The 17,511-nt window shown below is 37.8% G+C and overlaps 1 protein-coding gene across 1 annotated transcript; it reads left to right on the forward strand.

Moving 5' to 3' along the window:
• The first annotated feature begins 18 nt into the window (after window positions 1-18).
• On the forward strand, window positions 19-12,124 carry SLC38A2 (solute carrier family 38, member 2). The gene is given in 16 exon segments (XM_010181703.1): window positions 19-145; window positions 407-488; window positions 619-734; window positions 3,650-3,723; window positions 3,820-3,912; window positions 4,107-4,188; window positions 7,204-7,286; window positions 8,275-8,333; window positions 8,446-8,589; window positions 9,379-9,458; window positions 9,559-9,659; window positions 10,031-10,155; window positions 10,871-10,927; window positions 10,929-11,040; window positions 11,158-11,255; window positions 11,682-12,124. Coding segments are annotated over 16 exon segments (1,524 nt in total). The 5' UTR covers window positions 19-26; the 3' UTR covers window positions 11,781-12,124.
• Window positions 12,125-17,511: the final 5,387 nt, after the last annotated feature.

Raw genomic sequence — 17,511 nt, forward strand, 5'->3', positions numbered from 1 at the left:
CGGCCCCCCGTGCCGCCACCGCCGCCATGAGCAGCGCCGAGATGGGCAAGTTCAACATCTCTCCCGACGAGGACAGCAGCAGTTACAGCTCCAACAGCAACGACTTCGCCTACCCTTACCCCACCAAGCCGGCTGCCATGAAGAGGTGAGGGAGATCTGCCGCCCGGGAGGGCGGGCACTCGGCCCCCAAAAATGCCGCCTCGGGTCTGGAGGTGACACACACGTGGAAGGGGCTGCAGACGTAAACATTGCACAGTGCTTTGTGTACTGGGCAGGTGTTGGAGGGGTGTCTTCTTTTTGGGTCGTTCCAGTGTTTTTCCCTTCGGAGTGGATTGGAAGTGCTAAACGGGAAGTGAATAGGCAAGGTGCCCGTGGTCGTCACTAATGATGCAATGTTTTTTTACAGCCACTATGCGGATATTGATCCAGAGAATCAAAATTTCTTGCTCGACTCCAATCTTGGAAAGAAGAAATATGAAACTCAGTATGTAAGTACATAGCAATGGCATTTCAAAAAAATAATAATAAAAAAAGCTTTCTTGCCAAATTTCTGTTTGTTTTTAATTCTGGAATAAATAATGACTTACTATTAATTACTGCCTATTTCCCTTTTCTCAGCATCCGGGTACTACTTCCTTTGGAATGTCAGTATTTAATCTGAGCAATGCTATTGTGGGTAGTGGCATCCTTGGTCTTTCTTATGCCATGGCTAACACTGGAATTGCTCTTTTTGTGTAAGTATCTTTTGATTCATCAAAAAAAAAAATCTTTCTGCTGTGTAATTAATAATGGAAAGAATACTTGATGTAAGACTATGACCTTTACCAAATACACAGTCATTGCCGTAGGTACACAGTTGCATTTAAGGATTTATGGCTTCTTTTAAATTAAGAGATTCCAATGCATTCAGAAGGACTTGCAAAAAATAAGCAGATCCCTTGCAGGTTCTGCAACCCCCAAAACATCTTGGAGTGAATTTTCCTTTACTTAGCTGTAGTTTCTCCATTAATAACTGATAGACTTCCCTTTAAAATTCTGTTATCCATGTGGTAAAGAGAGGCTCTGCTTAAGAGACTGAAGTCTGTATTAGCTTTTTCCTTCTGAGTTCACCGATTGAAATTAGTGACAACAGAGACTTTTCAATTAGTGAAAGTCATAATTTCACAACAAGTACAGGATCAGACTGTAGAGAGTTGGGAGAAAAATGTAGGTGGAAGAGGGTTGTTTTATTTGCCTCTTGCAAGTCTGGCCGTGTCTGCTTTTAAAATATTGTCCACATTGGCAAAAGGTTTCAGGTATAAGACAGGACTGTAGTAATGTAATTGGAGATGGCATGAGGAAACAATAATACACAGTGCTTCTACATGTCTTGGGAAAGTACATCTCTTATATATTGGAGGCAGTTCAACTCGCACAACACGTAGTAACGGTGACTGCATGGGAATTGGAATTGATAGGTAGGTTTAATGAAACTTGGTATTTTATCCTGAAAATAGATACATGTACTGAGTGTTCCAAGGACAAGCAAAGAGTAACATCTAGTTCAAAATTCACCTTACTCTGTTGCCAGATTTCCAGAAAGTTATAGGTCAGAGTACTTACAGATATTTCAGTGTGTTCCAGTTTCCCGAGGAAACTACCAATGTGTGAAGTTTTGATCTGAAGGAATTTGTTGTAAATACATGGTGATTAGTTAATTTTTTGCTAAGACTTTCAATTTACTGAGATTATGCTAGACTGAATGAACAACTTAGCAGCATGAATTCAGAAAAGATAGATACTTCATCTCTCTACACATCAGTTTCATGCTCTAAAGATGTTCTGTAGCACATACAAGATAATCAATGTGATGCACATTGTGATGAACATCTCTGAGGCAAGGAAAGAGAAGAATTTAAGGTTCTGTATTTGAACAGATTTGCATCTGAAGAGAAAGATGTTTAAAAAGATGTTCAAAAATGTGAATTTAACACTTAGGTGCTGAGGTTGTTCAATTACCTTTCATTTCCAGATGCTGCATTCAGATCTGTTTGTGTTAGTACTGTTTCAAAGACAGACTAGCTTGTTGCCTTTCAAAACTTAGTGTAGCTTGTATAGTTCCAAGGCAGGGAAGCAATCACTGATGATACTGAGGATTTATGATAACACTGACATTACAGACATCCTTTAATAACTAGGTTACAAATTCAGATCCAGATGCAGTTGATTAAGGCAGTAAATTCTTCGAAGACTCTGTGGAGTCACTTGAGTCAGTGCTGTGACTTGTCACTTGTGTCAGCACTAAATAAATGAATGATACAGACTGGAAGCCAAGAACTAAATGAGCTTCGAAATCAATTTGCTGACTGATCTTGTCAACAGCCATTTGAGGTTAGGACTGAGGGGTCCAGCATCTGTGCTGTTTTAATTAAATGTAGCACTTGCATGTCTCACTGTGCTGTTTCTAGTTGATGGCTGAATTAAATCCTGGGTAACCTCTACGTGTCAGAAATAGAGGTTTATTTGTGTGTGTGTGTTGGTGTTGAATTTGCTCAGTAACGCAAGTTTCCTGGATTCCTTGTTCAGATCTGTGAAGCTTTTCTCAGATATTCGTGTGTCCAGTTCTTTGTGCTCTGTTTACTAATTTCAACAATGTTAAAAATGACACGAAAGGAAATGTACTCTGGGAGCTCTGAGCGGAGCTTGCCATTTTTCAGCACTTGTATTGATTCTTAGCTTTCCTATAAAGCAGAATGCTTGTATTGGTGTAAGAGGCCAGTTTTTTTTCTGAATGCGTTGTAATTTTCCACTGTGTTCTTCAGCAGCTGAGAAGTCCCCCCTAGCGTGCCACTCCAGGAAGTGCATTTGCTGTGGGAGAGATTGGTTGTTGAGAGATCCGAATTTTAGATGTTGCAAATGTGCTTCTGGAAATAATATGTATTACGTGCAAAAGCAGTGGGGAAGATAAACAAGCGATTCCCATGTAAGCACATGTGAAGAGTAACTTTTGAGCAAAGAAAGTATTTTTGGTTGATTTTGTGTGGTTGTTTTTTTGTGGGTTTTTTTAATTGACAATAAATACATATTTCCATTTGAGACACAGCTCTCAATACCTCTGAATTTTCAGTAAATTCTTTAAGGCTTTTGCAGTTTCATCTTTACATAAAAAAAGATGTAACACAGGATTAAGCTACAAAGCTGATTTGTTTCAGGCTTACAGATAATCTTCGCTTGAGCTACCCTTGGTCACAACTGGTTGTTCAATAGGTGCATGACACACTGTTGAACAAGGATAGGAAGACAGGAGAAATAGTTTCTTACAGTGATACAAAAAAGATTCCCATAGATACTTTGTTTTTTATATCAAATGTTGCCAGTTATAGTGGCCTGACACTTGCCTGTGCTTATGCCACCTTATACTGAATCTAAGTGTTGCTTAATCCTAGGCCAGGATTTTTCAGTGTGCCAATGAAATGTATGTTAGTATAAAATCCTTTCTAAACTAGGCATTGAGTTTTCAGAATGCTTTTAGCTGACCTTAGAATCTGCAGTTTTTTTCCAGATCATATTTTAATGTGATTAATTTTTATGTTTGATCTACTTTTATTAAGGTTACAACAAGTCATTTATGGCTATTAAAAATGTGCTTTTTTTTTTTTTCTCCCCTCAGGATACTCCTGCTGGTTGTCTCAATATTTTCTTTGTATTCAGTGCATCTCCTTTTGAAGACTGCTAATGAAGGAGGTATGCAAATTACTATTTTAAAAACATACGGTACTTTTTCCATATGATATCTTTGTAAAACACACCCTTCCAATGGATTATTTTGTTTTCTTTTAGGATCTTTGTTGTATGAACAGTTGGGAATGAAGGCATTTGGTATGGCTGGAAAACTTGCTGCTTCTGGATCAATTACAATGCAGAACATTGGAGGTGAGGACAAGATCTTAAAATATCTGTACTCTCAATAGTAATTGTTCCCTACTTATTCTTGGAGACTTTTTTTCACACAACATGTGTTCATGAACTGCTTGTGTTCAAGTGAAGTTATGAAACATGTTATGTGATTCTTGCATCTTGTGACATATTCTATATTTGTAATGATCTATGATGTTATTCACCTACAGCTATGTCAAGCTACCTCTTCATAGTGAAATATGAGTTACCATTGGTCATCAAGACATTTATGAACATCGAAGAGACCACAGGGTAGGTGTTAGAACTCCTCATCAGAGAAACTATTAGGAGAAACAAATACGGAGACTGTATATATTTTTATATGAAGACCACGTTCGATACACCATAGGGTAGCTTCTTACTCAGACAGAGATACAGTAAGTTTGCCCTTCCCCTGAGTGCTCCACTTCATTTAGATCCAGCCTGTCCTGGGAAAAGTGTAGAAAAATACAGGTATCGCATCATATTACAGTGTTCTCTAAAGAACATCAGGTAAGTGTTAATGTATGTACCAGTCAGTACATACTCTTGATAAGAAAAGGTAAATGTGGATGTGGTTGTTTTCTTTTTTTTCTTACTGTGTTCCAACTGGTTTGGACTGGTTATTTTGGTTTTCTAGTGCTAATATTGTGGGAAGTGATTAAATATAAGAATAAGGTGCAGTTATGTAATGAATGTCTTAAGGAACACTTCTCAAAAATACATGGTAACTAAACATTGAACTAAACCAGAAGTTACATACCCAAGATTAAAATGACAGATGGATTGCCATTTAGCCCTGGAGATATCTTGACTCCATAGTGGCTTTCCTGCTTGGCTTTAACAGTGAGTGTCTTGGGTAGAGTTTATTTTATCTAAACATATTGTCTGAAAGTTAGATTTTTGAGTTCGTCTTTACTCTGGTTTTTGTATAATCAGTGGAGAAAAGTGGTTCTTTGTAGTGTGGTCTGGCTTAGACACCTGTTTCAGGCATCTCCAGAGAGCGATATATCTTATCACTCTGTATTGAGAGGGAGTGTAAAAACAGCTGTCTTAAATAAGATGCCTGACTTCAGATGGATAGAGTTAAGTGCTATAAATCTCACTCTTCAGAGTTGTACTTCTGTGCCTTGTCCTGAAGTGTCCCAGTCTTGAGAGGGCTGAGCAGCTCAAGACTCCAACTTACACCTAAGCCTGAGTTCAGAAGGTAGGCATTTTTCTGCCTGTGTTGCCCAAGGGGTTCAAGCCATTTGGTGGTGTTCATACAGCTTGCTGATATTGTCATGACAACAGCACTAGCCATCTTTTCTTTTTCCTTTTTTTTTTCTTCTTCTATGTACTTGAAGAATGCACCCACTCTATTTACTTAATAGTGTAATGTTTACAAATTGTTCACTGGAAAGGCTTGTTTCCCTCCTTTGGCTGAATTCAAATATTTATTTTCTACTTAAGAAAGTCCCTGGCATAACCAGTACTTGCAAGGGGGCTTGGAGGCAAGTATTTTTAACTGTCCCGTCTTCAGAGAAGAATTCAAAATCGGTGACAGTTTGAGGGAAAGTTAAGGACTGTGAATCTCACTGGATACAGTTGGTGCTCTGCAGTACTTGGCAGAGAGAATTGAGAAATTGAGATTTGTATCTTAAGTGTTTTCTTGTTGGCTGGTACTAGGTAGCTGTATGCTGATCTAAAGTAAATTTTCTTCTCAGTGCTCTGACAGTTGTGGACCCCGTTTAACTGACTCTCTCCATGCATTGCTTAGGGGAGTCTGGGTGGCTGCCATTGGCATGGATTCCACTCTGGCAGCTTGATGCCTAAAATGTAAGCACTTCCCTGTTATGTCCCAAGATAATCCTTACTGTAGAAGATATTCTGGAATTTTGAGACTATTACAAGTACTAGCTCCATTATTAAAATCCATTTAGCAATTTTTAAAAGCTTTTAAAATTTAAAAGTATTTTGAAGCTGTACAATCCCATTCTTTACTCTTCAGCACAGAAAAACCTCTTAAGTCCTTGATCTGAAAGTCCTGATAGCCTCCGTGTGGGGTGTGCATAATAACAGTGCACACTATTATGACTGCATCAAATGCAAGGAGTCCCTGTGCTCTGATTTCTTTTAAATTTACTACAAGACTACTACATTTTTTTTAAAAAAGACAACAAAAGGTACATGATGTTGATATTCTACACATCTGAACTTTCTGAAATACTTTTTTTTCATTTAGTTATCCCAGATAAAACTGGGGAAGAAGATAACCAAATTGTTTTTGGATTTGCTACATAAATCCAGAGCAAGTCTCTTAAAGTTACTCAACATTTCCTCTATCATGTAGGCTTATAATTCAGCAATTGTGTTTGAATGCACAAATTTCTAATTAAGTAATTTATTTTTTTCCTTTTTTTGCCTAAATAGCATACAATCCATTTTAAAATGTTAATAGATGGGATATGAAATATTAGTATTTGGGAATAAATGCCTAGTGCCACTTTAATTTCTTAAAGCATGTAGGATAATCCTGTGGAACAGATGAAAAAGCGGTTACTCTGCCACAATTAAATACTCAGTATGAGTTTTTCTGTTAGTTCAGTGAAATTGCATTCTGTTTACACAGATACAACTTTGTTTTTCTGTCACTCCAAAATGTTTTGTCAAAGAATAACTGCTGCTTATGGAATAAATGACAAAAATTATCTGAAGGAAAAAACTCTTCTGAGGTTCTTATCGTAGTTTCCCTACTGAAAGGGACTAAACATGCCTCCAAGAGACTCTCAGTGCTTGGTGGAGTTTTCTCAGCCAGTGGGCTTGAGCTACTGCCTGAACTCCAGCCCTCACCTGTTTTTCTTTAACTCCCACAGGATACCCAACAGAATTGTATTTCCATTAGAAGTGGATCACCACCCTGCTGGGGTCCTGCAGTATTTTAAGATATCTAGAGAGCTGGGAACCAGCATTTAAGCAAATTACTATTTTTCCATATTTGATATCAGTTGACATTTTTCTGACAAGTCATTTACTTTCCTGTCTTCTGACTTTCAGTTGCATATTAATTTTAGAAAGGGACACTAAAGGAAAGGCACAATGCAGGTTTGGGGTGAGATAAGAAGGTACTGTAGGGCTTTAGGTCCATATAGTAAGTTGAATGCTAATGCTTTGTGGCAGCTGGTACTACATTTTTTTTAAGAAGTCATATGTTGTAGGAGAAGATAAGAGTGAAGAGTAAACTGCAGATTCCATAATTTTAAAATGTTTTGGTTACTTACATATATTACCTTTTTTTTTTTCCTACAGAGAATGGTATCTTAATGGTGACTATTTAGTGCTGCTGGTGTCTCTCATCCTTATTCTTCCCCTGTCATTACTGAAAAATTTAGGTAAGCAGTTGATAAATCAAAATAGAAATGCATTGAAACTACTGTGGGGAAATGAGCTGGTAGTGTGTCTTGTAATACTATGTGAATTAACAGCTGTCTCCAAGCTTGTCTCTTGGGACTAATTAGTGGATAGGTAATCGCTGTCAGTCTACTGGAAAAAAAAAGAAAAAAAATCAGATCAAGAGAAGTATCTTAAGTTGCAGGTGTGTTTGTGGAAAACAAAGGGACAGTAGACAGGGTAGCTTTAGAACAAGGCTCAACAATAACTTTCTGTTTTGTGGTCATATTACAAAGTTTGACCTATCCTGGTCAGTAGTGAGATAGCATCATATTGTTATTAGCTATCCTATAACAGTTTCAAAAGAATAGGGATGCTACCCCTGGGCAGTTAAATTGTCTTTGCAATGTAAATAGAAGTCACCTTTTAAATTTTAGATCACAGTAGCAGAATATTCATGCCAGATGCTTTATCCAAAATCGCTGTAATTCAGTGATCTATATGAACAATTTAATTAACAGTTATTTGTTCAGAGAATCTTGTAGTGGAACCTTGCTAACTGAGAGTCTCAATGTGAATTACTTCCTCAGGGTACTACTTTCTACAGTTCAAGTGAATCAATAAAAACAGAAGGGAAGAAGCTAAGTTATCTCAGAGTACATTCTATTAGAATTAATTCTATGATCATTCTTAATATATAATAAACAGTTCACATAGTTGTTAGTGTGGGCTTTTTGTTCAGGGGAGGATGTTAAGTTACAGAGTTTAATATCACAGGCTGTATGTACAGACCCTAATATGTCTTCGGGAACTTTCAGATCTGGGTTTTGATTAGCAGAAAGTTAAGGGGTAATTAACTTCTGCTGTGTAAGACTAAGAAAATGATAACCTAAAGAAATCACTGACAGAATATGTTCTGTCATAATGTTGTGACATGAATAGTGTTTCTGTTTATTGTATCTTACATTTTCTTATGTTTCTTGAACACAGGGTATTTGGGCTATACGAGTGGCTTTTCCTTGCTGTGTATGGTTTTCTTCCTGATTGTGGTAAGTGTAGTCTTGTAAAACTGCATTTCAGAGTGAAATTAAATGCAATTTCTGAAAAACTTCACATACTGCATTAGTCAAAGTAACAGTAAATACATGTCTTTGTTTCTAGGTAATTTGGAAGATGTTTCAGATTCCTTGTCCTATGGATGCCATGAACATGACATTAATAAATGTGACATTGGCACCTTTGATAAATGAAAACATAACGAGGGATGATGTGTGCAAGCCAAAATATTTCATCTTCAATTCACAGGTAACTAACTAAAACTCGGACTCCCTGCTGAAAATAAGTGAGAAAGACTTAACAGATAGCAGATAAGTTTGGTCTTCCTTTCAAGTAACTGCCCAATTGTAAACTTGGGATGCACTAAGACTTTCTGTCCCAGTAGAGCTAGGCACTGTTTCCCTCCTGTAAACTGGGTTTCCGTGCTCCAAATGCACAGAAATTAGAGGAGCTTGAGGTGCCTGCCCGAGATGAGCGGCAATAAACTCGTCTCTCATTCTTCAGCACAGCAGTTCTCAAGTTTTCTCAAGTTCTGTTCATGTAAATTAGTAAAGCACTTTAAAAAGTAGATTGAAGAAAGAGAATATGAAGTAAATAGTAAAAGCACGCAAATGGGAAATGTATGCTAAAGTTTGGAATAGACTTTTTCAAAAGTCTTGACTCTCTTGAGTGCTCCCAGTTGCAGTGGTGAATGTTCACACATGGGAGAGAAGTATGTGTGATAGCCAATAACAAGATCGGGCTGTAATGGCTGTTCTGGTTTTGCTGGGATAGAGCAATGGCCTTAAGCCTATGAGATGCAGACTATAATTCTGAATGCAAGTACATTCAGCTCAGCGTGGACTTCAGTGATATTTGAGAGTATTTGGTACCTCAGGGTCTGAGTTTAAGAAAGTATGAAATTGTTGCTTTATTTTTTGCCAGAGTTTCAGAATAGTTGGTACCTAAGTCAAATCTCAAATATCTGCTGATGAAATCTTTAAAAATACTTTTCTTATGTCTGTTGAGATACTTAAGAAACATATTTTTGTTTTTCAGACTGTCTATGCTGTCCCAATCCTAACATTTTCTTTTGTCTGCCATCCTGCAATTCTTCCTATCTATGAAGAACTGAAAAGGTAAATGTTAGATGCGTGTCTGTAATTTCACTGGACAAACAAAAGTAGTGTAAATCAATATGTTCTCATTGCTAATAATGTTTCTTTTTCTTTCTTACAGCCGAAGCCGTAAAAGAATGATGAATGTGTCCTATGTGTCTTTTTTTGCCATGTTCCTCATGTATTTATTGGCTGCTCTCTTTGGATACCTGACATTTTATGGTGAGTATTCCCTTCACTGCTTTCCTGTAAATGAATTCTGTTCTGCAAAACCACGGTATTACTTTTTTAGTTTAGAATAAGCAAGGATTTACTGTGGGTTCTAAATACACGCTGTTCATTTGTTTTTCTAATATATTTGTAAGTGCACACCCAGAAGATCGGTAGTAGAATTAGGCCCAAGGCACAGGATTAAAACAGATCCAGTGCCTCCAGGTTATCCCTGTGTAAAATGGAGAGATACTTAGAGGAGCTGTTGAGGCTTTCAATTCATATTTCTGTAACTGTAAAATTCACTCAGGATTTTTAGAGCAGAAGTAGTTTTCTGAGAAGTATGTCAGCTAGATCTAATTAAAATACTGTTTTCTTTACAGGAAGAGTTGAGCCAGAGCTGCTACATACCTACTCTGCTTATCTGGGTGCTGATGTTCTTCTTCTTATTGTGCGTCTCGCTGTACTTATGGCTGTAACCCTCACTGTACCTGTAGTTATTTTCCCAGTAAGTAATTTATTTTTGTAATCTTACTACCATATTTATTTTCATCACCTATCCTGCTGCAGTCATTTACTGATTTGGCAAATCCCATTTATTAATGTACAGCAGTTTTCTCTTAACTGAAAAAGGAGATTTATTCTAATAAGCTTGATGAAATATCTCTATACTGATAATTCAAATAAATTAAGTAGGCAACATTTACAAAGCAGTAGATACCAGTACATTCAGTTATATTATTTTCCTGGTATGGTTTAAGTGGGGACTGGAACAGATTGCCCCTTAATACAACAGTGCAAGTACTTGTATAATCGGCTTACAGAAGTCAGTGTGGTTTTGTAAGTACGTTGTGAATGTGAATTCTGGCCATTTAGGTGTGTATTGTTGAACAGTGTCCTTAGATGTTACAAAATACCCTGGGGTTTATTTTTGTTAAACATAGATGGTTTTCCTTGTGTTTTCTCTGTTACTGCCTGTGCTTTGAAAATCTAAATCACCAAAAAGAGAAACAGACCAGAAACACAGAGCTGTGTGGAAGTGGAGGAAGTAAATATTCCTAAAAATTACTTTCATGCTTTTCAACTTCTGTTAAAATCTGAAGTGTTAAGGAAAACTGTGTTAAAATACTTTCAGAAGGAACGTCTAGTTTAGGTGACAGTCACAGACTTCCACAACAAGACTAAACATGGTTTTTGTTCTTGTTTTTTCTTCTCTTCAAAAGATCCGCAGTTCCATTACCCAACTGTTGTGGGCAGGGACAGAGTTCAACTGGTGGCGTCACTGTGCCATCACAGTTGCTCTTTCACTGTGCCATTACAGTTGCTCTTCTGGGGTTTACCAACGTGCTCGTTATCTTTGTCCCTACTATTCGAGACATCTTTGGATTCATCGGTAAGCATTTTGATGCAAGTTTAGGTAGTCTTTGAAGTCTCGGAAAGTGCATTTCCAATCTATTTTAATTATATTTACCTGTTGATAAATATTTATTTCTATGCTTTTTAAATACAGGTGCATCTGCAGCTGCCATGCTGATCTTTATACTTCCTTCTGCCTTCTACATCAAATTAGTGAAGAAGGAACCAATGAAGTCAGTGCAAAAGATTGGGGTATGTATAGACAAATATGTAATAGTTGCACTTGCTTGCCAGTTCAGAAAAGCTGATCTCCCCCAGTCATTTGGGTTATCCTTACTGATCTTGGTACTCTTACTGGTTTTCGACATACTGACTTGGAATAAAATCTTAGGCATACTAATTGGAATAAATCAATGCAGTGGCACATCCTGGCTGGTATCAACAGCTACATTAACTTTCCTCAGCTGGGGGTGAGGTCTGCTATACTGAAATAAATAATACCTTTTTATTTGAAAAAGTATCCCAAGTATAAGAAAGTTGCCTAATTTCTTATTTAGTGCGATCTCTTGTCTCTTTTACTTTGTTCTCCATGAGCAATGGCACTTGTGCCGTAAATGTGCATGATTTTATGGGTATAGTAGCAGAAACTGAGACACTTTTTATGTTTTCTTTTTTCAGGCTGCGTTCTTCTTCCTAAGTGGTATACTTGTGATGACTGGGTGTATGACACTGATCATTCTAGACTGGACCCAGAATGTTCCATCTGATGGCCATTAACTGTCTGGCTTAATCTCTAATACTCCACTTCAAATGCTGGTGTTCACTCAGATACCTACTGAGAATGAAAATGAGCTATTCGGCTTCCTTTAAAATGCAGATTCTTTATTGATGGTTCTTCTGATTGTAGAATACCTGAACTCTGTCTTTAAGAAACTATTCTGCATGATGGAAGTGGATATTGACATCAAACCACGTGAGTGTCTGGCTGAAGGAAGTGACAACTTTATTCCATTCCAGAGAATGGACAGAACTCTCTGTAGACTTTTATCAAGCCATGTTTGGCTTTTGTCATTGTTACTTGGATATTTTGTTATTTTACTTGAATGTGCCTAATGGAACCATTTGATGTGAGAAATAACTCTTTAATTTACAGCAAAGTGTTTAAATAACCAATGAGAGAGAGAGAAACACTATTATTTTTTGTACCAAAAATTCTTATGGACCTCAAAAGCACTATTTTGACTTTAAGAAACATTTTTCTAAAAAGAATGAAAGAATAACATAGAAGAGCTTGTAAAATATTTAATCAGTGTCCTAAATTAAATGTAGTTTGCCTTTCTGTAGAGGCACAATTAGAAGACATTTTATTTTAAAAAATACTTGTAATGACCAAAACAGAAAATGAACCAATTCAAGTCAAAACTCTCTAATTATAAATGCTTCCCATGAAATTCACTTAGTTCAAAGTAGAGTGAAAATAGTCCTGAAAATCAATTGTCAGCTTGCTTGAGTAGCTACAGTTACCTTAGTTCCCTAAAATGGTGTGGAAACCCAAATTTTGAAGCTTTAAAAAAACATACTCTTTAGAATGGGTATGTTTGTGAAAAACTTAGCTAATCTAGAAACCATAAAGATGGCATTGACATTTCCCTTCTTGAGGTACTCAATAGTGCAGTTGGGCAGAACAGGGTTTGGGGGTTTTTGCTTTTTTTGAGATTTTTTTTTTTTCTGTTGTAGATACGAACTGAATGGCACTGGAGCATATCATGCCATTAACACAAAACTCCCTCCTGGAGTTCTCTTTATTGATAAAGGTCCATTGTTGGTTGTAGCAATGTTTGTTGGGTTGTTCGGGGTTTTTTTCCAGTCCAATCTACCATGAAACACTCTGTAGGAAAAAAAAAAGTCCTAATATAGTTTACTAGTTGTATAATATTCAAAAAGTGTACAGTATTTCTCAAATTACTCATCCATTATTGGATTTTGAATTACTTGACTATTCTGTTTCTGAGTCAGATCCACAAAAAAACTGCACCAGTATTTCATGCTTGGTACAAACTCTTCATATACGCTACTGGGATTCCTCTTCCAATTTATACTGTATAGTAGTATTAAAGATAACCTCATAGACTGGATAGTCATCTCATACTTGTTTGCTTCAGAAATAGGTAAGATCCTTATGAGCCCTAGCTAGCTAGCTGATGAAACAGGTGCTTTATGGTTGTGATTAGCTGTTTTGTTTCTAGTGCATGTTTACTCTTTCATTCTTATCCCAGGTTGAAGAGATATTACACTTGTATAACAGCGTACTTGGCTTGTAAGAGGTTCTCAGACACCACAATACTGGGTACAAAAGCCTAGATAAAGATGATTAATGAAATAATCATGGCAGTGTGGTCAATTGTCTTCATCTGACACGATGTTTTAAGAATCTGATTTACAAGGTTCCACTTGGTCATTGTGTCAGAGGGAACAAGTAAGGGCCTGTAATCCATTGATTAAACAGTGCCTGAGACTTTTTTTGCTCTTGTAGAATTAATCAGGAACAAATCTAAATGGTAGTCACTGTTTGGCAGATAAAGTCAATCTCTGCCCAGCCATTTAAAATCTATGAAAAAAATTGCAGGTATTTTGTATTGATACTTCTGCATGACTGTAAGTACTGGTCACTAAGTCTGTAGTGTAAAACTGTAATGAGAAGTTAGATTCCTCTTGTGGTGTTGTATTACTAGTTTGGTGGTACTCAACTGGCAATTAACAATCCTGGAGTCAGCACTGACAAACACTCCTTAGGTACTTCTCTGCCTCAGGTACTGCACATCCATGGCCAACTACCCCATGTTACCTGATTTCCACAGAAGTGCTGGGCATGTGCCTCCTCAGTACTTTGGCAGCTTTTCTTCTTCCTCTCCGCAAACACAGAAAGGTGGAAGAGGATTTAAATGTTGTCTACCTTTGAGCAATTTGTAGCACATAAGGGATGAAGCACTTCCCTTGTCAGCATTTGAAAAGAAAGAAAAGTGAGAAATAGCCTCCTTTTTCTCAGTAACCATAGAAGAGGAAGGAGGTGTAAATGAGAAATTACTCTATGGTCCTTCTCAGCAGCCAGAGAGGAGGAAGACTTTTGTGATGACACCTCATAATATATCATAAATGTCACTTAATTCTCTGAATGTAGCAATTTCCAGATTTTACATTATGTGTTCTATTATTTGATGGCTGGCTTTCCACCTGCTACAGTTGAGTTCCACTTGGCTGGGTTGATTTCCAACAGATGATTTATTTAGTTATTTTTGTTCCCAAACCTGTCTGCTTAAGGTTACCTACGTTGCAAACCACCTAAAAGAGCAGCTTCAGTATTAAACCACTGTTTTGTCACCTCAGTTAGACATTACTGTCTTCCATGATATTTCAGTCATAAATGTAACATGTTATTTATAAAACATTAATCCATTAAAACTAAACCTATTTTTCAATATTTATGATAGTCTATGTACATAAATTGTATGTGTGTATATACTGTAAGTATAATGTATATAATGTAGGTTTGGAATCCGGGACTTATGTATATATTCCTCTCTCATTACTGATTGTTACATCATTTCAAGGAGTTGTTCATGTTGTACATCTGTATAACAACTGTCAAAGGAAAGATTCTTTTACAACAAAATGTAACGCTTACAGAAATGGAAGAAATGTGTTACACCTAAGGTGTGTAAAAAAACACTAAGTCTGTATTTATTACAAATGTATATGTTGCAATAAACACGGCAGTCACTTGGGTCCATAAAAAGCATAGTTCAGGTTCATGTATACTTTTCCTCTAAAATTTACCATGGATGTTACGATTTCCTGAATGCAGCAACTTAACAATTTTTACAATCTAACGCATTTGTTAGGCCATCAAATTCAGGCGTCCTACGGTACATCCGTGTACATATGTAAATAGCCACTGTATCGTTAGAGGCCAACGCTCTAGCTACAGTTGTTGGCAGGGAGTGCAACACAGTTTCAATGAAACATTGTATGTTTGTTTTAACTGAAATAAATAGGTAATCCTAAACTGTGTGTTAGTGGTTTCTGGGGAAGCGGGGGGCATTTGCAGGGTTTTCTTTAAAAAAATACAGTAAAAGTGTACCTTCAATTTCATGGGTGTCTAACCTATTTACAAGCACTTTTCAGGAAGGGTGGGTGGGAGAGGAAGGAAAACATAGCCTACAACTAAGTCCACAATTTATGACACTACAAGAGTAAACAAACCAAGTTTGGGCATTAAAGAAAATGAGAGATTTAAGTTTTGCAAGGAACATGTCTCAAATGTTTTTTTGTAGTATAGGCATACCTGGAGACAAGACTCAATGTGTTAGATCCTGTATATGTGTAATACATGAGTGAGTCTTGCCAAAATCCTATGCCATTTTCCTGTAACAATCTCCAGGAGGAGAATAACTGCTTCCATAAAAATTTTCAAAACTGGTGTGTCTGTTTCATTTGTATTTTAGCAATTGCATACAAACCAAATGTGGTGTATCAGTTCTTTGTTCTCCAGGACTCTGAATCAATTAGTATGAATCTTTCTCCCAGATTCCAAAAATTGGGGGTGGGAGACACTGGAGGTAGAACTTGGTGTGTTAAGTACTGCAAAATACTGTATGAAAGGAATATTAAAGAGGCATAGTTAAGTACCCTGAAATTAGGAAATTCCTCAATTACAGTTGCTTTAATTACATGATTGCTCAGTATTTTTTTGCTGGAACCCCCACTGAGTAACTACTCATTTTTTATCATGTTTCCTATGTGTTCACTGTGTATATGCATATGCTCAAAGTCCAAAGCCCATCCTGATGAGGGATGAATGTCCTCATTTCTCTCTAGTTCTCATTTTAATGTCTCCTTTGTGAAATGATTACTTATTTTCACAGCGTTGCAAGTTTGTAAGCAGTTGTTAATCAGTCTGCCCTTCTGTGGACCTGCAGCATGGAAGGGCAGCACTGTGAAGCAGCCACACATTTGGATCCTCAATATAATGCCCTGCACTTGCTTATTTTGTATTTCAGCATTTGCTTACATGCATCCGAAGCATAATTGCAAGCAGGTTTTGTGTAATTGTCATTCCTGAAACAAGAACCATAAGAATCGAGTCAGTTCCTTGGAAATGGTGATCGTGTCTGGAAATGCTCGTTCTCACAACTTGCCTACCATCACATGGGAATTTCACAGCAGCAGAGAAGCCCTTTCCCTAGAATGCTGCTGGATTAATTGAAAAATTAAGCCCACCTCTGCAGTCAGGCATTTCCATCAACTTAAATAATATGTGAGGCAATCCTTTCTACACACTTCTGATTCCTCCCAAAAGCTGGCTCGCCCTGTAATAGAAAAAGAAATTACGTTGTGTCACAGTGTCTAAAATCCTGTGCTTTGAACCTCTATAACCACAACAAGGCCTTTGCTCCAGAAGAGGGATAAGCTGTCACTCAGGGTTTATTCACAATGCTGAGATTTGGCAATCTCTTGAGGCCTCTGCAGGCGAGGGATGGCATCTTTACTTTCTTCTGGCTATTTTCTTCTGGCTCCCTGAAGTTTATGTCTTCTCCACTCCCCTGGCCTTGCCAAGTCTGTTCTGTCCCAAGGCCATGCCTGGGCACCTCATCCTCAAGTGTTTGAGCAGTGGCTGGATCACAGCAGCTCATGCCCTAAGGTCACCCATGGCTTATATTCCTGCTTGACATGGGGAGTGCGCCCCAGTGCAATGGCTGAGGAAAATAGTCACTGCTAAAATATTTGCTAAAATTTTGACACAATCAGGGAGGCACCAGCTGTGAAATTGTTGCTCTGCAAGATTTACTGGACTCCAACTGAAAATGGGATACAAGGAATGTGTTTTTTTCTGGGGAAGAAGTGAGGATGCTCCTAAGAATACCAGCTGCAGAAAACCGAGCAGTCACAAGAAGCTGCTGAGGGGTCACCAGAGGCTGGCACTGGGTGCAGGTATTTCCTGCTGGGGAGCAGCACCAGGAGCAGGGAGCCTGCTGCATACGCCTGCCTGCCTGCAGAGATCAGCCCAAAATGTTTTGACTGCAGGAAATTATGAAATCTGCACTAAAACGATCGAGAACCCATGAGGGCCGTCTGTAGCCTCCTGCTGTTGCCCAGCTCAGAAGTGCTGCAAGCTTCCTGCTTCTGCAGGATTTTGGCACTTGTCCTCTTCCCAGAGAGCAGAGGGGTCTCTTGCCTTAGTGCAAAAAAAGATGTTTCCCAGCACAAATAAGACTTAAATTCTTAAAATCACATTATTAAAACCACAGGTGTCCCAAGAAACATTCTGAAGCAAATGAGTCATGCTTGATGTAATGATCATGGTTTGGGGTGACTCTGTGTGCATCTGTCTCTGCGTACACACAGAGGGTACAAGGGCTTTTCCAATCTACTTGGACTCACCTGGAAAGAAAATAAAAAGTCAAATGGGGAAGTGAAGCCCACAAGTCCCACCTCTAGTAAACCAGACAAT

This window comes from Mesitornis unicolor, unplaced genomic scaffold, assembly GCF_000695765.1.
Source record: "Mesitornis unicolor isolate BGI_N332 unplaced genomic scaffold, ASM69576v1 scaffold49843, whole genome shotgun sequence".
Lineage (NCBI taxonomy): Eukaryota > Metazoa > Chordata > Aves > Mesitornithiformes > Mesitornithidae > Mesitornis > Mesitornis unicolor.